This window comes from Siphateles boraxobius, unplaced genomic scaffold, assembly GCF_051911475.1.
Source record: "Siphateles boraxobius isolate OS27281-9 unplaced genomic scaffold, OSU_SipBor_1 55, whole genome shotgun sequence".
Taxonomy (NCBI): domain Eukaryota; kingdom Metazoa; phylum Chordata; class Actinopteri; order Cypriniformes; family Leuciscidae; genus Siphateles; species Siphateles boraxobius.
The window spans coordinates 10,588,822-10,614,407 of NW_027509181.1; the positions used below are offsets into that span (position 1 = coordinate 10,588,822).

General features: G+C 37.0%; 2 protein-coding genes across 9 annotated transcripts in view; both read right to left on the reverse strand.

Moving 5' to 3' along the window:
• Positions 1-25,586, reverse strand: part of slc35g1 (solute carrier family 35 member G1) — a 160,195-nt gene that overhangs the window by 53,671 nt on the left and 80,938 nt on the right. The window lies entirely within an intron of this gene.
• Positions 1-25,586, reverse strand: part of plce1 (phospholipase C, epsilon 1) — a 103,867-nt gene that overhangs the window by 9,290 nt on the left and 68,991 nt on the right. For 5 of the 8 annotated variants that reach the window (XR_013195599.1, XR_013195598.1, XM_077206181.1 and 2 more), the window contains exons 6-28: positions 23,714-23,972; positions 23,158-23,366; positions 18,160-18,829; positions 17,225-17,410; positions 17,021-17,138; positions 16,642-16,822; positions 16,232-16,354; positions 16,001-16,137; positions 15,679-15,917; positions 14,749-14,810; positions 14,441-14,606; positions 14,142-14,249; positions 13,941-14,057; positions 13,680-13,838; positions 10,763-10,892; positions 10,439-10,480; positions 8,773-8,882; positions 8,563-8,680; positions 7,070-7,201; positions 3,886-4,179; positions 2,773-2,936; positions 2,418-2,679; positions 679-797 (exon numbers count right to left, since the gene is read on the reverse strand). Coding sequence is in view for 4 of the 8 variants with exons in the window: in XM_077206181.1 (XP_077062296.1) it covers positions 679-797; positions 2,418-2,679; positions 2,773-2,936; positions 3,886-4,179; positions 7,070-7,201; positions 8,563-8,680; positions 8,773-8,882; positions 10,439-10,480; positions 10,763-10,892; positions 13,680-13,838; positions 13,941-14,057; positions 14,142-14,249; positions 14,441-14,606; positions 14,749-14,810; positions 15,679-15,917; positions 16,001-16,137; positions 16,232-16,354; positions 16,642-16,822; positions 17,021-17,138; positions 17,225-17,410; positions 18,160-18,829; positions 23,158-23,366; positions 23,714-23,972 (4,105 nt within the window). In the remaining 4 variants the exon portion in view is untranslated. The remainder of the gene's footprint in view (positions 1-678; positions 798-2,417; positions 2,680-2,772; positions 2,937-3,885; positions 4,180-7,069; positions 7,202-8,562; positions 8,681-8,772; positions 8,883-10,438; positions 10,481-10,762; positions 10,893-13,679; positions 13,839-13,940; positions 14,058-14,141; positions 14,250-14,440; positions 14,607-14,748; positions 14,811-15,678; positions 15,918-16,000; positions 16,138-16,231; positions 16,355-16,641; positions 16,823-17,020; positions 17,139-17,224; positions 17,411-18,159; positions 18,830-23,157; positions 23,367-23,713; positions 23,973-25,586) is intronic. The other 3 variants (XR_013195600.1, XR_013195601.1, XM_077206182.1) reach the window with 1 other exon arrangement.

Here is a 25,586-nt window from a genome sequence, read left to right on the forward strand (position 1 = left end):
CTGCTAAACAAAAGAGCAGATTCTTAATATTGTTCCAGAGCTATTAAACAACTAATGATAGTGTAGATAAATAAAATGGTTCAGTCATATTGTGTATACAGCCAGGGGTGTCATGCACCTACTGTAATTTTTATTTTTTGGAGACGATAAGTGGCGAGAGAAGAGAAGACCAAAAAGAAAAAAGTTTTAATAACTGTACACAATAATAACAGTTTCTGCCACAGATTTTAAACACTTTTTACCAATGATGTTTATAATAGTGTATCAATATACATACCGATAGATATAAACCTTTTTGTTACCCTATATATATATATATATATATTTCTTCATATTTTAGCAGTTTGAATAGGCATGGCACTTCTGTATACAGTAGCATGCCTATGACTATATGATTTCCTGTTTTTAATTCATTTAGGCTGCCTTCGGATGACAGGGACTGAGAGAGGAACGCAGCACATTCCAGAGTTTTAAAAACATCGGAAATATTTGCACAATGTTTTCTCAAACATACGGTCAACTCCCTTGTGGGACTGAATGGCACGTCTAGAGGATTCATTAATGTAAACTCTTTTATTTCTGCTGTCCAGTTCCACAAGTACTACATGTAACACAAATATCTCTCAGTGATCCTGACATCTGTGTGGTTTTATAAGTGGGTTATGAATGCCGTCTCACCACGGACGCAGGGAGCGGTCCTCCGGTTGGACTCTCCTCCGTTCTGCGGCTGAAGATGAACATACTCGAGACCTCCAGAGACTCGTTGTGCAGGTTCCTCAGCTGCAAGTGTCTGTAGCCTGGAATAATCAACAGAAACCAAATGAAATATACTGGACAAAGGTGGACACGTATCAATTGAATTAAGACACAACAACAACACAAAATTTCATTCAATGCAGTACATGATCAAATGGAGTAATATGAAAGCATGAATAAGTGATTGTACAACAACTGTTGACAGACAATATAAAAAAATTGTGGTAACACTTTAAGGTAAGGGTACATGAATTATCATAAATTCATGCATGAATTCTGCATTCATTCATGCATTAATATCTCATGAATCATCAGGAACTAACACAAGTTCAACATTTTTCATTCATGACTTCATGGATGAACAACACCTTAATTAAAACATTAACTAAGATGAGCACATCATCATGAGTTATGATTTATTACACCTGATCATGATGTTTTCTTTGTTCACAGTTATGCCACCATTAATAGCACATTGTTCATCAGTGTTCCAAAGGACTAGTCACCACTTTAGTTGAGGGGCCACACACATGATGAAGTCCTTGATAGATAATAATTAGTTAATGATGACTACTGTATTTGAATGTCAACAGAATTTGTGTGCTATGAGTTGCGATTTGTCTATTTTGGGGTCTGTCCAATACAGTAGTCATCATTAACTAAGCATTATCTACCAATCACTTCATCACGTGTGTGGCCCCTCAACTAAAGTGGTGACTAGGTCACTGACCTAGACAAAGAACAAAGAAAACATAATGATTATGCGTAATAAATCATAATTCATGATGATGTGCTCATCTTAGTTAATGTTTTAATTAAGGCGTTGTTCATCCATGAAATCATGAATGAAAAACGTTGAACTCGAGTTAGTTCCTGATGATTCATGAGATATTAATGCATGAATGAATGCAGAATTAATGCATGAATTTATACATGAATTTATGATAATTCATGTACCCTTACCGTAAAGTGTTACCAAAATAGTAATAAATAAAATATGTATTTTTATTATATACTATAATAATTTAATAGTGATACTAAGTAATGACTGAATGGATGTTTTTTAGTATTATTCACTCGAAATTGATTTATATATATAGTAAGAATTTTATAGATCTTAGGGTCAGTAAGAATTTTCTTTAAAGAAATAAATTATTTTATTCAGCAAGGACACTGTAAATTTATCAAAAGTGACTTTCAAATAAATGCTGTTTATTTTTATTTTTTACAAAAAATCCTGTTAAAGATTTCTACAAATATATTAAGCAACTGAGAAGAAGAAGAAGATATTAAGAAATGTTTCTTGAGCAACAAATCAGCTTTAGAATGATTTCTGAAGGATCATGTGACACTGAAGACTTGAGTAATGAAGCTTGAGAAAATGAGCCTTGAGAAAAATTCAGCTTTGCATCACAGGAATAAATTACATTTTAAAACATTACAATAGAAAACAGTTCTTTTAAATTGTAAAAAAAAAAATAATAATTCCAAACTTTATTTTTAATCAAATAAATGCAGCCTTGGTTAACAGAAGATACTTCTTTCTAAAACATCTTTTAGTGAAGAGCATGTAAAACGTACATTCTGAGGATGAAGCAGATAGCAGTAACCAATACTCAGTACAGCAGTAATTACACTATGCTCTGTAATGAGTTTTCTACCTGGTTTGAGGGTTTTGAGGGGAAGAATCCGCTGAGCGGTGACCTGCGAGCTGTTGTTCTCCACCACAGCAATGCGCAGAAACGCCATATCCTCAAAGTGCACGTGGAACAGGAAGCGCTCATTCCACATGGGATTGAGTGTGTTGCGGTGTATGGGCTTGGTGCGGAAATGGCAGCTGTCTGCTGGCATACCCAACACCTCCACTTCCACACACGGACTGCCGTTTGAGTTACCCGGACACACGTTCTGCCCTGAAACAATCTGTGTGCATATTAATTAATTCATGTCTGTTAGATTAGCTGGAGTATCCAAAAGTAGTTATAACGCTATGGGATACTCAGTCAAGGCTCTTACAGTGAGAGTGTAGAGCGTAGGGGTCATGTTCTCCAGGTCTCGGTCCAGAGGGTAAAAGTGCTGATATAGGGGGCAGCTTCGCTCCCACAGGACAGGAGGCTTCAGTACATAACCACAGTGACCATTAGCCTCAAACAAAGCTGCGTTCAGCTGCAATGGCAGGTCTAGAGGAGAATATACCATCAACATTCAATTATCATCTAAAAAAAGAAAGGACTAAAAAAATATCGTCTTTTGTGTTCAGCAGAAGAAAGAAATTCAAACAGGTTTGAAACAACTTGAGGGTGATTAAATGATGACAAAATGTTATTTTTTAAGTAACCAAAACCAAAATTCTTCAAAATATCTATACAAGAATATACTGATCTATTTAAAAGTGCGGTAAGTGATTTTAAGAAACTCTGTTGAAAGTGGATTGGACGAGTAGCACAACAGACTTGTAGCCAATCAGCAGCAGGAGGCGTGTCCAGTCATGATGGGGGAGAAAAGAGAGTGAGCAAGAGGGAGACTGTAGAAAGAGAGATGGCTGAGAGACATTACAAAAGAGACAAGCTCAGAAGAATATCACTGGAAAAGTTATATTTAAGAAGTTTAAAGTTATCATCTGGCAAGAGCTTTAGGTTTTTTGTTCTTGTCATTCATTCGTCGTCTTCGCTTTATTTTGCTTCGCTTCAGCTATAGCTATGATAAAGAGACATCCACTCTTGCATTACGTGTTTGTGCATTCTGGGGGCAGAGCAATGAAGGGAGGTTTTTCAGAAATCCCTTACTGCACCTTTAATGTTTTATCTTAAGTACACTGGTCTTCCATATTGACAAAGCCACATGTCAGCCAGAGACTCTTTATAACTATAAATAACCAGATAAATAAAGTGCAGTAAACAGTAAATCAACCAGCTTGAAATATCAAGCAGCATAACGAACTGTTTTTGTACAGCTAAAATAACTGGAAGCGAATGACACTGGAAGCCTCACACATTTAAGTTACAAATGGCTTTCATTAAAAATATAGGTGGATGGCCTGATTGTCCTGGTCAATATATCAGTCTATCACTATCATTCACACTGACTATATCCCAGTGCTGTTGCAGATGAGCAGAGTACGCTCTTTACCGTCAGTCTGATAGTTGAGGGCGACCAGCTGGATTCCATGCAGCCAGAAGATGAGAGGATTGGGGTTGGCAGAGTCGATGCGTGTGGCTGCTGGGTACGTGCGGAGCAGCTGGCAGCTGGTGTGCTGGATGAGTTTCTGAGAGTAGCGGCGACATAAACGCTTTGCAGCGTTCTCGTTGACTGAGGAGATGTGGTAGCATTTGGGTGTGCGGATGATGGAGCTAAGAGAGGTGCTCGGGCTCAGCGTCAGCGAGGTTTGTTCCTCCCAGTTCATACGAATGCCCTCCAGGCTGGCTGCAGAAGAACAGAACATTCCAGATCTGAGTGTTTGATTTTGACTTTAAGTTGCTATTGAAACAACTGGCAAGAAACCTAAACATTTCTTTCATAGAAACTGTTTAAAAGTGAAATCAAGCACTATGAGATAGTAAAATAAACATCTTATGTGAGGCTGAGTCACATCTGCAAATTGGCAGAGACAAATCAGAGCACAAAGTTTAGAGAAGGGGAATGTCTGCAACTACAAATGTATCCTTCTCACACACTGAGAACATTACAGCAATGTTTAGGGTTTTGCACGTGTTTGTTTAAGGAATAGTTCACTTAAAAATAAAAGAATGCTTGTTGTTCCAAACTTTTGACTGACTGACTTCCTTTCTTCCACAAACATTTTAAAGAATGCTTGTCAATCAACAATTGAATTTGAATGGCAACCTATGGTGACATCGAAATAGTGAAAAATCAGAAAAAAGATCCGCACACGAATATAGGCCAAAAAGCTCACAGGATTTTACTGTCCAGAGGCCACAAATAAAGTGAAAACTGCAAAAAAGTGCAATGTGCGCAAAATATTCTCGGGTTCAACCCTTCATCAGTGTCTATATCCTTTGGGCATGAATGAATTATATACTCTTTATTGTTTTCTATAAATGTTTTTTTATTATGCATTTCAATGTCTAATCGTGAGACGTAAAGGGATGATGATAATAATCTTTTGTGATGTTCAATAATGGGAATGAGAATATTTAGATATAATTATTTAATATTGAGAATGAGTCAGATTTCAAAATAAATAAATAAATAAAAGTTTTGAATAGAGGATTGTTGTGAAATGTATGTATAATTATGTAGACCATTGATTGAAGTAAATATTTTTATGTGGGATAAAATCAGATTCCGGTATGTTACAGTACATGGATTACGGTAATAAGAGTGTAAATTTCCACAGGTGTATGCTTGGTAACACATGGCACTGATGAAGGGTTGAACCTGAGAACGTTTTGCGAATCTTGCACTTTTTCATGATATTTTTACCAGTATTTTTTCTGGACAATAAAATCCTGTGAGCTTTTTTGGCCTATATTTGTGTGTGGATCTTTTTTCTGATTTTTGAGTTAATATTTGGATCCACGCATCGCAAGAAGTTATTACTCATCAGTTTGTGACTAATGTTTGGCGCTACGCCTTTCCATCCCCTATACATTTAATTAGTAAAAATAATTACAGTAAAAAAAATATTTAAGTAAAAAACTTTAATTCTTGATATCATTGTTACTAGTAGAAATCGAATTCCTGATATCAACAATTAGCATTTTAACTAGTGATATTTGAATTGTTGATATCACAAATTGTTGAATTTGAATTGTTGATACAACATATACTGTGAAAGATTAAAAATCAAAACGGCTTGCCATAAGTGTATTTGGAAACACGACATGCAACAACCATCTTCCTGTACTTGTGATAAGCATTCATCAACAAAATAGAAGATTTAAGGGTTTATGCGGTTTTCTGACAAAATAAAAGTTTGATGGTTTAATGGTTGAAAATTAAGAAATCAAGAACCATAAATATTAGTATTGTAATTTTACAGTTGTGATGTAAAATAAAACAATAGTATAATATTATATTTATTAAATATTTATTTTACAGTGAAATATAACAATAGTAAAATTTATTTTGTTTTTATTTTGTACCAGTATTTTTATATTTTATATATAATAATAGTAAATTATATATATATATATATATATATATGTAAATTATATATATATATATATGTAAATTATATATATATATATATATATGTGTAAATTATATATATATATATATATATATATATATATATATATATAATTTATATTTATATATTGGCTTTGCAGTACAATGTTGTTCACAAGCTACATATGCAATAAAGAGATGCTTTTTAAAGACATTTGCGAGTTTTGTTTCTTACAATGGACTGCAGGTAAATATCCACCTCAGCCAGCACTCTTTTTTCTTTTTTTGCAAACATTTGGCAATGAATCAAACTGAATCGTGGAGAATTTAGACCTTTTGGCAAAGCCGTTAAATTAAAACAGTGATTAATTTATGAATCTGGCATCTGATTCTAAACAGCTGATAGAAGACATTACTTGATTGCTGAAATATTATCATGGGAAATATTTGTAAGGGTGCCGTGGTATATGATAATCTTCATTGTCAGGAAAGGATTTAATAGTAATATTTTACCAGGGCACAGAGGTATATCATGCCACAGAAAAAAGGGTGTAGATATGTTCTTGGGACTTACAATTACATTTATTCCTTTAGACTTGCAAATGAGGAATACTACAAGCAATTCATCAGTAACATAAGTGCTAGGAAAAAGTTTCAAACATCGTCCAATTTTTTGAGGCTTTCAAGCTCCAAAAAGCAGCAAAGAAAATTAAACGTAGTCTATACAACTGAAGCTTGTTATTTTCCATTCATTGTAATTGCATGGAAAAGAGCGACCAGCACATTCTTACATTTAAAAAAAAAACTCATACAGATTTGAAACAACATGAGGGCAAGTAAATGACGACTGAATTTTCATTTTAGAGCGAACTGTCTCTTTAATAAAAATAAACTGATAAAAGATGCACTTCTGTTGGGATGGCTGGAAGTTCACATCCATTCAAGCTTTCAATTTTCAAGAACCACTTGCCCTTTAAAAGTTCTTTTACTCAAAAAGTACATGCTTGTTTTCACAGACAGTCAGTCCCTGGAAATATTTTGTAGAAAGGCATTTTTATGTGCTTTCGAGGGACTTCAATATAATGGAAAACTTGAGAGCCCTTTTCCCATGGGTGCTCTAAGTGGGTGTTCTATTTCCTGCGTGCCCTGTGCACAGTTCCGTGCAAAGCCGAGGCAGCCGTACCTTTCCCTGGAGCTCGGACCAACGTCACAGGCTCCCCGGGGCTTCCGCGAGCAGGAGCGCTGCCAAAAATGGATTTCCGGCTTTTTCTGTCTTTTCCCCTTCCAGAGCCTGATGGGGAGAGGGTGGAGAGGCCTAGTTCCCACGCACACAAACACAATCAAACACATATGTAAGGTCATGGCTGCAGGGTATACGCTCCTCCAAAACTCAATAGCTTGATACTATTTGTTTGTTCAAGACTCGCCTCTGGGACTATTACAGTTTCCAGCAAAGCCAAACACCTGAATCTAATTTACCCGCCCTTTTTCACAAATTCAACTGCAGTTTACATGAGCCATGTAGCACAAATATGCAACTTAAACTGGAGAATAAATGTGTTGCTACTCAGAATAGTAGCAACACATTTAGAAACCTCGTAGAAACCTCCTGCTAGGGAGGCTAGATTTGTAAAGTAACTTCCCCAAAACAGGTCTCGTCATCCATAAGGAGGTTGCATCTATTTCCGCAAGTGAACACGTTGGGTCTGTGTCAGTTAGTTGTGGACAGCATGCACAAACACATTAGAAGGGAACTGCACAAAAATATTATGTAGCGATGCATTGAAATTATTATTTCTTTTTTTTTACAGAAACTGAGCTGTATATAAACTTTAAATTGCAACAAATATAAACGTTTTAATTATATAATTATGATCATTGTGAAACCAATTAATTGTGGCTGTAATACAACTTCATGATTTATTCAAACATACATTAAATAATGAAGGTTAAGTAAATAAAGGATGACAACAGGTTAAGTAAAAATGGAATCAATGTGTAATAGTGCATGTATTTATCAAAATGCTCCTCTCTAGAGTTATTTTTCGAGCTATGGACACTGAATGGCTTTCCTAAAGTTAATGTAACATCACGTGACATTGTTTACAAGCTTTTTTAGTGAAGTTTTACACAGTTGAAAACACTGATTGAGCAAATAAATGAGAAATAATACATTTCAGTTCTACTGTTTCTTTCAACATACCTTCGTACAGACTTTGTTTCATATCAAAAGTAATAAAGTAACGAAACAAAATTTATTGTGATTATTGGATGGGAGGCACACTACAAATAATATTTAGCGATTTGTTTTGTTTACGCATCTGCTGAAAAGAGCATAGACTAAAAGATCTTGGTTCATCAAAATGAAGATCGATTAAAAATGACAAATCAATATCGTCAACCAGCCCTAGCGTCACACACTGACATGTTTACTTGTTGTAGCTTATTTCATGTTGTGCACATAAAATAGACACTGACAGAGTCAAAATATTCTACTGGAGAAGCAATAATTAAACGTCACAATTTTGCTCGATGATTTCTGCCCTCTAAAACAGTTTTGAAAAATAATTTTTGGCCAAATTCTTCGGTGCATCAATAATTTTATGTTTCCCAGAAGCTGACAGAAATATAAACTTTCCTTTATGTGGTTGTGTAATAATTAGATGAGATGGAAACCTGGGAATTTGATAGCCTGACAGTAGATGACCAGATCAGAGAGCTCTTGAGCGATCTGTTTGCTCTCTTTCTCATTCTGGGGCAGGTAGAACTCCTCTCCTAGTTCCATGTCAAACATCTGCAAGTGCACACAAGTACAATCATCACAGATCATGTCTTTATTCAGGTTCAAATTAACTCAAAGCTTCTTCGATACCGTTCTGTACTGACCTTTCCTTTACTTCCCGCTTTCTTAAAACGCTTCGGCATCTCATCATTGGACTCATACTGAAGTTTCTCAGTGGAAGACTTGCCTTCGGGTTTGTCGTCAAGAATATTGTCTGCAGAAAAAAGTAAGATTAAGAAACATTCTCTACATAAATCCAAAGAGAATTTTCTTGTTGCAGCCAAAACAAGCGATTTAAAAAAAAAAGAAAAGAAATGAGAACAATTTTGTATGAATACAAAATAAAAAGGTAAAGCAGTCATATTTGAAAGTAAAAGCCAAAAAAAGACTGTGACACCATTAATTCTTAAAGGGATAATTCACCCAAAAATACAAATTCTGTAATTTACTTTCAACCCTTTATGAAATTATTTCTTCTCCTGATCACACCAGAAGATATTTTTTGAAGAATGTTGGTATGTTGACTATTTACATTGAATGGACAACAAAATAAACACGAAACAAAAAAGTCTTGTAGGTTTGGAACAACTTGACAGAATTAGCATTTTTGGTGAACTATCCCTTTTAAATCAGCATGAAAAGGAAATTGCAAATGAAATGGCTTCTCGAACAAGAAAAAAAATGTAGGGCATCAATTTAATGTTGGAATTTATTGGATCATTGTTGCTTGCTAATTATGATTTAAGTGAAAGGTTGTCCCGCCCTGGTGCCAGTAAACACTTCATCAGAGAAGAGAATAGGGGTATTCATTAGTGCACATGTGATGATTTGGCATTTTCGATTTTATGGTGACACAGATTTTGGTCATGATTGACAAAACTGAAAATTTAAAAATTAAAAATCGCAGGACCATTCATTCTGCAGACGTGCAACCCACAGACACTGTCAGATCAATTTTTGAAATTTAACTTAAAATCATGGTGCACCCAGAGTAAGAAAGCAGGTTGAGTAAATGCCCAGCATTCCCCTTACTGCACAAACTCATAGCTGAGTCTCTGGGGAAAGATATTTGGGAAAGAACAAAGTCTCTTTTAACAGAGAGCAGCACGGGGCATGAGAAACCAGATGGCTTTGTTTTTCCCCCACCGATGAGCCAGTGCCGCAAGCAAGGCCGAGCATTTTCAAAACACCAAGGACGTAGAAGCGGCGAACGTGGAAGCGAGTTTGGGTTGTTTTGTTTATACACTGTACCACCCATCTTTATACTCAAAAAATGCTGATTAATTCATGGCAGAGCAGACAGCACACACCTGAAGGATCTCGGACATAAGCACCATTATTCTTCTTTGATTTCCTCTGAGTGCAAGCAATCACATCAGTCAACACACTGGCAGCTTACAGCAGTAAGAGCAACGTACAACATGACGGCACACATTTACATGGGCAGCTGACGTGACATTTTAACTGTCTTCAATGAAAAAAGGCAACATTATTCACTATTTTGGCTGGACAGAAAAAAAATTAAATTGTCCACATTTTTTCTTTTTGACCAATTTTTAGCAAGTGGTGACCAATGCATTGGTATATAATTTGGGGGTCTTCCAATTTTAGCAAATGACTAGAATTGAAATACCTTGCAAACTTGAAAAAAGACTAAAACTTACACCTTTCCTAATACAAATGCATATACTTTTATCCTAAAGTTTTAAACAATATTTAAAACCATGTCCATTTGTCAACCACCCACATATGCTCACACAGTACATTTACCTTCCTGGCCATAGGAGGCTGTGGAAGCATTGAGGACATCGGCTAATAAAAAGGAGAAAAAAAGAGTGAAGAAAATGAAAGAAAGAAAGTGTGTGTGTGTGGGGGGTGGGGGTGGGGGGGGGGGGGGGGGTTGGGGGGGCTGAAAAGTTGGGGGGTTGAAAAGGGTCAGCATGCTGCCAGTGAAGGTGCCATAGTGAGAACAGTAAAAGTTTGAGAGAGTGTTATTGAACAGAACAGAAAATTCCACTCAATATTCAGATAATTGCTGTCGATTCGAGTTGAAATAAAAGACATGTTGGCTTGAGTTATGCAAAGTATGATTACCATCAGACAGTGACTCATAATCATAGTCATACTCGTCTTCCTCCTCTTCTTCTTCATCATTGTTTCCCAGGGACGTTCCGCTGACTGTGCCGTTGTTGGCCTGGGCCTGCATGTGAGCCAGTTGATGTGCCTTTTGAAACGGAGGAACAAAAAGTTCAGAAACCTTTCCAAAATTAATTCTTGATTTGGATGCTTCAAAGACTCAATGAAGCTTAATGATACTAAAAAAATTTAACATTAAAGCTGTACAGATTTCTGCACAATTGGAAAGTCTGTCATACACATTTAATTCCACACATTCCCCACCATTTGCATGTTTGTTTTTTAAATATGTTGGCTAATTTGATTGTGCTTTTCAATACGGGTGTAGTATTTCTAGCTCAGTTAAGGACATTTTAAAATGTTTAAAAGCATTCTGCAGATGCTCCTCCAAAATCAATGCGGAGACTGAAGTCAAATGTATCTATATAACGCTTTTCACAAAATATACTGTTTCAAATCATTGTTACAGCAACTCATACTGTTATGTCTATAATACCTTAACATAGAGCAATATCAAGGCAAGATATTTATCTTAAGCTAGTCTCATATGACATTTGATTCATGTTAGTGATGCACTGAAATTTCAACAACCAAAAATATTACAAAGGGGGGAAAAAAGGATTTTTGGTTTTGTACGAAATTATTTTGGAGGGCCAAACTCTTGATATAGATTTTAGTCTATCTTCATTTTGATGAATCGCTATTGATACTTAAATTTCAAGATCAACCTTTTAGTCTATGCGGTTTCCTGTTAATGTGTAAACAAAGCTTCACTAAACATTATTAGTAGCATCCCCGCCATCCAATAATTGCAAAAAGCTTTGGGCTTAGTTACTTTTGATTTGAAACAAAGTCTCAGCTTTCAAATTCTCTCCATTTTATCATGAAATACAAACAATAAAATGTAATTTTGATGTTCTTTAATGTGGCGTGATGGATCGCTGTAACCGCCTCAGTTCAATTCTGTGCATCTCTAATGCACAAAAAATGTCAAAAGCTAGTCAAACCGGGCAGTTCCAATTTGATTGTCTGTAACGAAAGTAATTAATTATATTTACTCGCGTTACGTAATTGAGTCGTTTTTTGTGTACTTCTACTTTTTTAAGTAGTTTTTAAAATCTGTAATTTTACTTTTACTTAAGTACGTTTTGTTTGAAGTATTGTACTTCGCTACATTTGAAATCATATCCGTTACAGAGTAAAAAATAATACAAGAAAAAAAAAAAAAAAAAAATTTATTTAAAAAATCACACTCTGGAAAATAGGCTAGTGCATTGATTGAAGGGCGGGAGAACAAACACGCTAAAAAGGTGACGCAGACCCAGCTGAAGCTGAAAGCGAAGCGCCCTCTAATTTTTATGAAGCGAATTATGGCCAGTGTGGAAATACTTTGGATGTAGAAAAAAGTGTGGTTGTCCTCGAGGATAGATATCCAATTTGCAAAAAATGTGGACACAAAGTGGCTGCAAAAGGAGGATATATAGGACACCATCCCCCTGCAGATAAAGGTATGTCCCGATTATAACGTAAGGCCGAATGATTTACATGATGCAGAGGGAATCCCGGAATCCAGTCATGAAAATGGAATTTACATAACGCAGAAGATGTCATGTAAAACACGCAAAATGATGGATGGATGAATACATGGAAAGTAGAACTGTGCAATAAATCCAATCGCGACATGGTCTTTGAATATTTAAGCGCAAAAATACTGCTATGTAAATATATAACCTGCTTGTTCTGTGTTTCTGTGAATCGGTGTGAATGAGCTGCTCCGCTTTGTCAACTACATACTCAAGTACGCGTGGGTTTTTCAGCGTCTCACAAACAATTTGAGTACATGATGAATACATGAACATTTCCAGAGCTGCTCTGAGAGAACGCCTAATGAGCATTTTCATCATTTTATTTGAGAAAAAACATTGTCAAATAGGCTTACACATTGAAACAGGTCTTCACTACAACCCGTCAAAATAAAAGTTTGGTTTAACTAGGAGAAATTATGACAGAAATATATTACTATAGTGGGCATACAATAGAATGTACTTCTCAAAATAATAATAATAACAACAACAATAATAATACAATTTATTTAAACATTAATTAAGGCATATATTTTTTGTCCATTGTTTAATTTAGTAAATCTGTTTTTTGCAGCTCTTCCCTAAAAAATAAAAGGACACAAGTTTAAATTTTCATTTGATTGCCACCGTTTTTGATAATAAATTTGGAGTAAATCATAAAAAGAAACATTCATTTTATGAATAAAATACATTTCATAGGACTATATTATTCTTACATTTTTTTATAAATTATTAATGTTAAAAATGAGTTGTTAATATAATTCACTATCAATTATTGAATTTAATTGATTAGACATGTTCTATTGAAACTTTAATAAACAAAACAAACAAATGGTTTCAAGTTTGTTATAATAAAAGCATTTGTTCAACCCCCAAAAAACTGTTTTCTTTCATTTAACTGTCATTTTAACGGATGATAATAATAATAATAATAATAATAATAATAATAATAATAATAACCATAATTTAATAATACCATTTATTTAATAATTGATTAATACTGTAAACCGTGATATTTTCTGAGATGTTATCATACTGTAAAAATCTCATACCATTACAACCCTACACAGGAGAGCCCCCCACCCCACCCCGCTGTTAAAAAAGTAACTCAGTAACTTTTACTTGAGTAAATTTTAAATGAACTACTTTTTACATTTACTTGAGTAGATTTTTAGGCCGGCAATTTTACTTGTACTTAAGTAAAAATTCATTCAAGTTGTAGTACTTTTACTTGAGTACAATATTTTATTACTCTTTCCACCTCTGGTTCTGTGTTGCACTCTCTCATCTACCTTTTGTTTAAGAATGTCCACTGGAGCCTGGTGAGCTTTCAGCTTCTTATTTTTGAGGAGGATCTTCCCTCGGAGCTGCAGAGGAGATGGAAGCAAAGGCTCATCCGCAAAATCACTCTCAAACAGGAACTTGGTCACCAGCTTCTCTCCAAAAACGGTCTAAAGAGAAAAACATCCGAACAATGTTCTCCTTCCACAGGACACAGACTCATCAAATGATCAGCTTGAGAACATATATAGTGTAGAAATGCAGACAGGTACCTTAAAAATCTCAGCCATTTTGCGTTGCTGTGGTAAAGAACAGTGGTTTTCAATGGACAGAATCACAGGCATCTCTGAGTACACAAACGCTGCACGATTGATGGCCTCGACAACATCCTACAGACCACAAGAGCTTTCAGTCAGCAGAAAACATACATAAAATCAACAGAAGTATCAACAAGCATTGATTTCTAAACAGACCTTGAAAAGAATCTTAGTAGTCAGAGTATGTCCATGGTAAATAACAGGCATGCCGTCGTCCCCGTCCCAGCAGTCCAACTCAACGCTACGACAGCCCTGCAGCAAAACCTGTGACAGACGCCATAAATCAAACTCATGCATTGAAATGCTGTGGTTTTAGCTACATTCACAAGCAGGTGACATCTGCAGTACGGCATGTGAAGCAGTGGTCGTCAAATATATTTATGGAGTGTATTGTGAATCGTTTTTCGCCTTGGATCAGGTTCAGGATAAACAGAGAAGTCCGGCTGAAGATGTACCTGGCTGTAAAGCTCCACTGAAGATTCTCCCTTCAGCTGATGGCCCGTGAGGTATGTGTTATGAGAGGACTCGATGTAATAGTACGAGAGCGGATACTGGAGCTCATCCAGGTTCACTTGAGACTCCTCGTTTTTAGAGGCAAAGTTGTCCTTGTCCATTAGAAACCTTCGAGAGGCAGATTCATTTTTAGTCATGTAGCAGAGATTATATGAATATAGCATATTATCCAAATCTGCAAAAGTATTGTTTTTTCTGAAACTTCTGGTCCAAATTATTTTGTCAAATATGTTTTAAAAAAAAACCAAACCTGGCAAATCCTTCAAACGACATCCATCCCATCTGACGCATGTTTGAAGAAGGCTCAAATTTCTAAAGAAACAAAAAAAAAACAAATTAAATGTTATTACATTGGCATGCATATCATTAGATGTCTTATGGTGATTTATGAGTTGGTGAGATGCAAATATTGACCGTCAGTCAACGACTCTTATTCTTAATAAAGGAAGAATCAATTGTCCATGATGTTAACGGTAACCCACAGCTGAGAACTTTAAAATAGTGCCAGACCCTTGACAGCGCTCTGAGAAAAGTTTGAAGCAATTGTCTTTTCTGACAATTTTTCACATAAATTAGGAAAATCAGTCAATACAAAGTTTGAATGTTGGCTTGAAAATGTCTTTTCAAGGTTTAAAACAGCTTAATTCTGAAGTGTGAAGGTTAGCAACAGAAGACAGATAAATTGACAGAGCCAAGTTTGCTGCACTGAAAAATAATTGTAATGTTTTTCCTATTACAGTCTTATATATTTTTTAAATAACAAAAGAAATGTCTTTAATGACATACAGGAAGTGACGTAATTTATGGTAGAACAACAGCACAAACAAGTATTCGCAGTGACTTTGATGAATTCGGTGATGTCTTATGGCATATTAGCTGGTTTGCATCATTTTAAAACATTCAATGCTGTTATATACAATTACATAAATGAGTAAGACAATATAAAAAATAAAAAAAGAGTAAACTTTCGATCTTTATTTCAATCCACTTTAAGGTTTATGTGCCAAATTTATTCAAAATGCATTTCTTAAAGTCTGTAAATTACTACAAAAGCATATTCATTTGCTTTAAAACAGGAATGATCTTTTTCAATTTCAAAGTAACTATTATAGGTCTGATCAGAAAAGTTTATAAAACTCTGGATGAGACTTTCCGACTTTCGGGGAGTTCTTTTACTCACCTGTATGATGCTAAGGATCTCATCATAGCTCAGATGTTCTCCCTGACAGTTGACCAAGAAGTCATTGAGCTGAGAGATGGCCAGTCCCAGCACACCCAGCGATGAATTCTCCACTCCAGTGCCATTGGTCACGATGCTAGCAGCTGCAATGGCATCTGAAATCTGCTTCTGGTTGTCAGACATTTGCTGCCGCGTGCGGATAAAAAGGCCCAGGTCAGAGCCATTACGAGTTAGGAGATCTGTGAAGAGATCAGCTTTGTAAAAACATCCTACCTCATCAGTTACATTGGTTTAAAACTGACTTTTATTCACACATGCCCACCAAGATCTGGTTGCAGCCCCGTAAGTTTGTCGTCAATCCTCAGTGTGGTGTAGAGAGGAACAGAGTCAGGACCCGAGCGACTACATTGCACTGCGTAGGTGTCGAACAGATCCTTCAGATCCTTGCGACTGCGAATGCTGAAGACATAGCAGACAAATGGGAAACTTTTAACAATCATCCAGATTCAAAACACAAGCTGTGTATTGGGTTAGAGGGAAAAGTGTGTTCTACCTAAAAGACTTGAAGAGCTCCACAAATTCAACAAAGGTCATGATGCTGTCAGAGATCATGAGTTCCTGGAAGCCCCTGAAGCAACCTTTCCCTCGACCATGCCAGCTCCGACTGCTCCAGGCCCTGAGACCACAAAACACAGTCAGTTCTGAAGGAAAACAGCCTTTACAACAAGCTTCAAGATAAATAATCCAATTTATTCTTCACCATTTACAGATGCACACATGTTGCTGAAACATCTTTGAAAGACTGCATCACTTTAACGTAAGCTTAAACATGCATGTGTATGACAATTGAGATCTTGTATAGATACATCTGAAAGTATCTTTAAAAAAAACATGATCTTGTGAAGCCCATTTCCTTTCTGGGACTGCACTGAATTTGTATTTCTGCAGAGGGAGTGGCCTTACCCTGGCTGACTTTTGGAGTTGCTGGGAAGAATGGGGGAGGAATGGGGACGTGTAGGGGTGGAGATGTTTGTGCTAAAGGAGCCAGAGGAAGATGAGGAAGAGGACAAGGAGGATCCAGGAGACTGGCCTTTGCTGTTGGATAAGGAAAAGGGTCCAGGGTGGCCAAAGGTACTGCAGTCCTCTATTGAAACATTAAAACATGCCACAATGTCCCTGATCTCTGAAGACATTCACATCACACAATCAATTATTTACATACTCTAGTATCTTCAGTGCATAAATAAAACAGTATTGGTGAAATACCATCTTCAACATTTTTCTACAATTATGTTTTACCAGAGTCCAATTAGCTATCAACAAAATGTTCAGTAACACTCACCAGCCTGTTCCTGCTCAACATTTTCCAAAGGGTCTGACTCTCTCCTTCCTAAAGTCTCCTTACAGCTCCTGGTCTTGCGTGAGATCATCTCATCATCTGTTCCATCGCCACTGTCCCCCTGTGAACAGGACAGTGCATTTCCCAAGTGAAATAGCTAATCCAGGTCTTGACATAGCTTGACATTGCCAGTATTTCTCTTCTTACCCTGACTAAAGCTTTCTTCTTCTTTTTGACATTGGAGTTGATGCCCAGCGGACTGTTTTTCTGGACTGAGTTCTTCTCTGCACTTTTGCTGGTGGATCCAGGACCGCTAGCGCCCATATTCCAGCGTCTCCCACCAAATAGTTCAATAGCATGGGCCAGTGTGGGCCCCTCGAACTTACTGTCCTCCTAGAAAAAGCAGTTTTACAGCAATATAAAGCCATCGATAATAAAAATGCATAATAATGAATGGAATTCAGCTTTCAAAAAAGAAAGCTGTGCCTCAGCTGGCCTAAAGTTAGCAGAGTTATGTTAAAAGGAAACCGTGCAGGGCAATAAGTGTCAAAAGTGGAATGTGTTTGGTGTTGTGAGAACTTCAATATAGAGTAATTTAACACTGAGGAGAAGATAACATATTTTCCTGATATATTCCTGAACACAAAAATCTGAATCTAAAAGTTCAAGATGGTTTGGCTGGTCTATCAGCCTGGCCAAACTGGTGTTCAACTGGTTTAGCTGGTCAGCCAGTAGATCTGCCAGCCTGATCAGCTGACAAGTGCCCTAAACCCTTCTAAAACTGTCAAACTCGACCAGCATGACCAGTGGAAACAAGCTTGGTGCAAAGCAGACCAGCAGGCTTTTTTATAGAAGGGTTGTAATAATTGTTACAATATTAACTGTGTTTAAGGGATACATGAGCATAATATAAAACATTCATTCTGCTAGCTGTAATGTTTTAAATCTCATTCAAACATTTTTAAAACATTAGCAAAATACTTACAATTAAAAAAAATCATTGCAATTAAAATTTTTTTAAAAATCTTCCATAGTGAGGCATTATTTCATTACTAAACACATAACTTGGAATGATTGGTCTATTTGTATTGTGTTCTCACTTGGAATAATCACATATTCTAAATTAATAGATGTAAATGTACCTGGTACAAACTAACATACTGCTTTCGCAGCCATTGCAGTCTCTGGTCAGGAAATTTCCTGATCTTCCTGATGGCACTGAGCAGCTCCTGGATGCCCTTGTGCAGCATGCATGCCGTGTGCTTGGGAGCCACAAAGTGCAGGAGCCTGTTGTCTGTGGTGTGAAGTCCATATAGCAGCGTGACACCATTTTCACCAGGGTTCATGTTACATAGTTTGTGCTGCAGGCACACATAGTTAACATCCACTCCAGGATGACCCATAAATACAGCCTTCACCACGTTAAGGTCCAGGAGTCCATCGGACAGTCCGCAGTGCACAGGTTGGCCCAGGAGTAAGTGGTCTGGGGATGGTGGATGTCCCATGAAGCCTCTGGCTCTTCCACCTGGGCCGCAGCTACTGTGGGGCTTGGACCAGGTGAGGAAGCAGTTATCAGGCTGTAGACGAAGGAGGCAGCGGGCGGTGAGATGGGTCTCAGGGTCATAGTGGATGACGGTTGCTCCCTGTAGCAAGAACTGGTGAATATCTGGCTGAAGTGAGAGCACATACCAAGGGATGAGCTCTGTACCGTGGCTAAAGGGTCCGTGCACCTCTTCTATGATCTGGACGTCTATGTCCTTAGCCAGCTCAAGTGGGTCCCCTTCAGAGTCTGAGAGGTCCCCTACTAGAAACCTAAAAAAAAAAATTTAAAAAAATTACATGAAGCAGGTGAGGCAGACATAAAGGATCAAGAGACTGAATAAACAGAACTCTGTCTGGAAAACTTCACACTTTCTTGGAAGAGGTCATGCCATATTAGTCTTGTAAATGGAGTTAACAAGAGCATACAATATTGAAGAGCACTGTCTACCTATGACACACAAATTGATGGGTCGTAATATAACAATACATTGCTATTAATTAAGTTAAACTGCTTTAATTTGTGCACTGTGGCAGAGCTGGCGTCTTGATCTTAAAGGCAGGGGTGCATTAACACACAGGCTTCCATTTATCTGGGAGTTCTATAAACGACAAACCCTACATTTTCAGGACTCGCAACTGCATTTTCGGAACCGGACTGGACATGTCATACAGTGCGAGAGAGCCATTCTGCGCTGAACATGGGTTCGGTAACTTGTGTGTGGATATAATCTGTCATCCATGCTGCTTTAAAGTCTCAATTTTAATTTCAGAATGTTTTAGATCTGGGGACTGAAAAATAGGAAATCGCAAATTGCTTAAATGTGATCAATTTTAAAAGGCTATGATTTAATGAATTAAAGGTTAACACTGCATGTTTCAAAGTAAAAACGCTGTTCTACGTGCTTGTGCTTTTAAAGTAGTTTGCAATCACCAAATAGCCCACATTTATGCAAAGTGATTGTTTTGATCTACTGCTAAAGAATAAATAAATATTTGGTTTAATTTAGGGTGTTTGTATCATACCTGTAAACTTGCACTTCAGCCAGGAAATTTTTGATTGCATTTTCTTTTCATATTACCTCCGTATAATGCCTATAATAATGTAGTGTTTTTAAGCGCAGCTCTACTTTGTTTATGTAACTGCTATAATTCTGCTGTTCCACAAGCGCCACCTACTGGCAAATAGTTAATTTCCGTATTCAACTATATTTGACCCATATCTACACAGCATACACAATGTTAACCGGTGTCTCGACAAGATAAATTTTGACATAAACAATTGGCAGGAAGCTAAAATAACATTTTATAATGCTGTAGCCCAGGGGCCTCTGGTAATCTTAAGGTGACCCTGCTGAAAGGTTGTGGTTTGGGTCTTATTTACTCTGTGCCTTGGTCTACATATGGGTTTTGGTTTATGGTATCAGACAAGACTGCAGTCTATTTCCAAAGAGTATTAAAGGAGACAATTACCTCAACCACAGATTTGTACTGTATCTGCATCATTACAGTTTATTCACAAGAATCCAATGGCTTTTAATGGCTTCTAAATGTTCTAAATGAATGCTGCAATATATTCAGCATCTTTTTAATTAAATTGGACAGTTTGGATCATGGACTGACAGTTTTTGGCTTGGGTTTTGGGATAAGATGTCTTTCATCCCAAATGAGAAAGGTTGTCATTGATCTGGGTTTTAGGGGGTGTGGTATAGAATTGCTATTTTGGTCTGTGCTTTAGGCGATTGGGGATTGGAGTCTTTGAGAACTAGGACTCTTGACTTAAACTCTGCTCTGTGGTTTCAAAGGCAGCAAATGCATGCATTTCTAAGTGCAAACACACCAAACCCATTAATCTGAAACACTATGTCACATAGAAACCAATCCAGTCAGAGCAACCATTGAAACTATTTGGCAACTTACAGGACACGCTCTGACCCAGGTCCTTTCCTTGAGAGTGGACAGCAAGGATAGAGGGTTGAATTGAATGGAAGAAAGGAAAAGAAGGTAGTAGTTTGAGAAATTAAAGTGACAGGCTTCACATGGGAAAATCTAGGGTGGATCTGTATCCAAACACAACATGCTCAACTTTGATACATTTGAGGTATAACGTTGGTCCTGCGACTTGAACAGTAGAGACGTAAAAAAATGAAATAGAGAGGTATATCAAAGCCAGATTGCTCAAGATTCAGTCTTTTGAAAGATGAAAACACTGGAGTCTACAACACAAGCAATGAGATTCTCCAGAGACACAGTATTAACAACCGATATGTGCACCTTCCTCCAGATGACAAAACTGCTTCAGAGTTGAAGACTTACAGAACTAAAAACCTCACTGCTTTCTATCTTCTAAGGAAATATAGGATCTGTAATGCTGTTCTGTACATAGGTCCACATTCATAAACACTATCATGACAACATGTTCCACATTTTAGTCAAAAGGCAGGTTTTGGAGTCGCCTTATACCTTGATACGGTATTTAAAGCTTCAGAATAAACCCTAAGCACTTACAGTAGTTCTTTCACTCTCTTTAAAAAAATTATCTCAAGGTTGTCAAGGGAGGAGAATTAGTAGTAAACTGTAGAAACGGAATGATATGTTTTATGGTGTGAATAGAATTTTACAGCAATCCAGCCACAAGTGCCTATTCAAGTGCAAGAAGAACACAGATAAACCTATTGTTGCATATATTGTATGTTTATTGCCTTCATGTTTCATCAGTTTTATTCTGCTACAGCGATATCTGGATGCCGTTGCCCATATAATTGATTTGCTTGAATGTATCGGTTTCATGACTTCTGAGTCTCACTTGAGGACTTTCTCCTTGAGGGGCACCCTCCGGCTACGAGTTTGAATGAAACAGACATTACATGTGTGTACTCACTAATGCTAATGCTCACAACAACTCTATTTTGGGTAAAAATAGGAAAAATACTTCCCTCTAAAGATATGTGAACTAAACATAGGCAAATAGTTTTTCTCCGTTGTAGAGAAGTTATTTTTTCTCTCAGTGGATTATTAAGATTTCCTGATAAAAAAAAAAAATTACGGTCACATTTTTATCATAATATTTAATATTTTATAATAAAACGTTGGACATTTCTAATGAATTATAGGAAATTTAAGCTGCCTTTTCAAGTGCTCAACAGATATATGTTGTTTGGATTGTGATTAGTGATATTGGGCTACACAAAAAAAAAAACACTTTATGTTAAGCAAGAGGTGTTATGTTCCTGCAGTCCGCCATTTTTGGCAAATAAAATGTTTGTCTGAAAAAATTTCTTGTTAACCCTCACGGGTCTGAGGGGTTTTCTGCGTCCTGGAGGTGTTCTGACATGCTCTGACATTTGTGCTTTTTCAGTTATTTATAAACATGTTAATGGCAAAGGTGTAAATTCACTCTATATAGCACAAACGGGGCTACCGTAATATGTGAGCAACATGTATGTACATGTTTGTATTTTTGAGAGAATATTGTTTATGCATGGTTATTGAAAAAACTAAAACTTAAAGTGTCTGAAATAAGGACACAAAACACATACTAAATATGTGTCTACAAGACTTTTGACTAATGGGCATTGTTGCCTAGAGTTTTTGCTTCAAAATGATCTGAAAATCATCCTGCCTAATCATTTACACAAAACAATACATTGATTTAAATTTTATAAGACACCTTTTGTTTGGAAAGGCAATATGCGTGGAGGTGTGTTCACACCTGAGAAGACAAAGGCCGGATAATGTGCCACATACATAATGAGCTGCATATTAATTAGCCCTTTCACACAGGAGTGTCACAGGGTCCCAAAGAACGCAAGGACAAAATAAATTATCTATATATACATATTTTACAATTAGAAATTGTAACCAATTACAAATAGGTTACAATTACAACAACAATTACAATTTTAACAATATTTCAAGTGTATTCTGTCTTTGTAAAAAGTATACATTTTATCATACGTATTAAAAAAGGTAAGGATTCATTATTTTGAATATTGGAAACCAACACTATAATAACATCTTAGTTGATAATTCAATATACCTACTTTATTTTTGACAAAACATCATATAGTATATTTAACATGAGCAGAAATTGGTAAAACGCGCATGTTTATTTTTCTTTATTTGACGAAAAGCACAACACTTTGTTTTTATTGTGAGTACCCACAAAAAAAATAGACACTTAACAGAATGTAATGATGTACAGCACTTATATGTAAGATCAAAATCAACAGAGTAATTTGAGTCTCTTTTGCACTGATGAGGAAAAAAGTGAGCTGGTATCGCCGGCGATACTGCCGACCCCAGAGGGTTAAGGTATGTATTTTGTGTGCCCTGTATGGAACATTATTTGTCCTTTGTCAGTCACATGCCTGTATAAGTGATGAACTCCATTACTTGTGGTTATTTTCAGAAATGGTAACAGACGTTTTATACTTGTGCTAAAATTGTGCTAAAATTGTTCTTTACAGAGTAAAGAAATAACCAAAACCTCTATGAAGAGTGCATGTTAAAGGTATTAAAACAAACTGTGAATGCCTCAGCATATAAGGATTGGACTTAAAACATCATATATTTGCAAACAGGGTCCAAAATTAACTCACTGGTTTCTGCTCTTGTCTTTGAAGGAATTTTTGGGACAAATTGTGATCTCTCGTGCCTTCTCCTCAGGCTCCTCAGCCTCCAAGCTTCGGTTGCAACTGCGAATCGTCTGCAGAATGTTACTGACGGTCGCCTCCTTGTCTGAGCTGTGGAGCCCATCGCTCCCGACCCTCTGCAGGAAGTTCTGCTGGCTGTTGTAGTCAGTGACAAACTGTGGAAGGTAAAGAGCACTTCACCACAGAGATTCCCCACAAAAGACAATGACCACAATTATGGACAATACGAGTAGATTTTTGGGCTTTAAAAGCTTTCATGGGTGATTCAATGGTCACCAGAGTGACTAAATGTATTTTTCCCAGCTGAATCATTCTAATGTGTTCAGGAAGCAATTCAGCAGGCATATTAAATGTTTGATGAAAAAGTAATTGCTCCAGCTAGCCAAAATCGTCTCTAGGCTATTATTGTAACTGTACAATAAAAGACAATAAAATTTGACTGTTGTGATAATATTTCCTGTGTTAGTCATCATCGCTCTTTATGAAAGCACCTAATCCTCACCTCAACAGCATCATCTTGAGAATCAAAAGAGGGACGTAGTCCAATAATGCTGGCTGCACCGTCCAGAGCCTCACTAAGTTCCTTAAGGAACACGCCACAGAAGGGCACCACTTTGCATCCTGGGATGTTGAGGGCACGGTTGACCACTTTCTTGTACTCGGATGATGATTCGTGCTGGGCCATGGCGTCCTTCAGACCACGCATGGTCTCAATATCTGCCTGGTCCATGAACTGCCACATCTTCAGCACTTTGCGAGACCTGGGGAAGAATAAGTGGTGAGAAGTGCAGTAGGGACGGAATTTTGGGAGTCCTGACTGTTAATTGCACACGGCCTCTTAATATTAATGTTTTTAAATGCTATTTGAAAGTTAATATAGGGATGCAGTGTGGTGGTTAGTGTACATGCTCTGACACCATAGATGCTTAAGTGCAACCTGAGTTATATTCTGGTTTAAGTCATACAGTCTGTATTTTTTAACCATTATCCATATCATTACACTGTCTCTCTTTCCATACCAACACAATTGACCCTTCGCTGAGCCATGCCCGAAAACCGCCACTGGCCAACCGTGTCTTAGCAACCGTAACTAGGCGCGGGAGGTCTGGCAAGCTTTCGAGGGAGGGAAACATGCCGAAGCGTTGTGCGTATACTATGGATTGTGCTAATCTGATAGCCCGGTATCCTAAAAGTTTGGACGGGGGAGTGGAATTTTTTTCCTTCCCGAAAATCTAAAAGCCAAGGGGAGAAATGATGTGCGTGGATCCAGGAGTGGGAGACCCCATTCACAACTACATGTCCACAGGATTGCTTGGAAATTGGAAATAATAACGGTTCTTTGTTCATAATGCATATATTTTAACGTAAAATAAGATGATTAAAGACAGACGGTGGCTTACTGACATACTTTAAAATATATTTCAGCATTTTGTTAATCGACGGCCTACTACTCCTGACTGAGTAACTTTAACCTAATCCAATCGCGGCTCTCCCGGTGTTAGTGTTATTCCACAAGATTTATGGATAAGATGTTTGATTTATAATTAGTAGATTATTTTCACATTTCACTTACCCTGCTGTGCACGAACATATCTGTTCCTTAATTTGTGTGTTTCCCATTTGAATGGTCAGCGTATGAGGCGGCTGCTGCTTGCGCTGGGACTGTATAGGCTTTAGCTTCAATTTTTATGAAATTATTTGCTAATCGGTTGCATATTATGTCGTGGATATATCGCTCGAATGCATACTGCAGTCCCTTTTTGTCTTACTCTCTCAGATATTTCACATGTTCGCCAAAAATTACTAATTATCTCATTGGGAATGTGTGACACCGGTGCATACACACTGTAATAGACGTGCCAGGCGCGAAAGCTTGACAGGCGTAGCAACAGTAACTAGGGAGGGAGGGGCTTAGCGAAGGGTCAATTGGCTCCACAGCAAACTCAAAGAGGTTGCTACATCTTTCTGTAGTAAAAAATCCTAATGGAGATCTTTGATTATTAATTAATTTTAATCTTTATGGTAAGCATAAAACATTTGGCATTCTTAGTGAGTTTGATTCATACATAGTTTGTGTTGTTAATTATATGATGCAGCGTGCAGTTTAGCACTGATGTAGTTCATATTACAGTTTCCTCTGCACTATGTTGATTATTAGGGACAAGAAAATTAATTGTCAAATTCGAATGACGTTTTAGTCATTTTTGACAGTATGAGTGGGTTTAATTTGTTGATATATCGATTGTTAATCTAGTTGATGATTTAATCCACTGAGCACTGCTGTGGTTTATATAACGACATTCTCCAACAGCAGAATGTATTTTAATTGTTTTAAGTCTAATCCCTAGTGAAATTAGAATGATATCGTAGGTTTA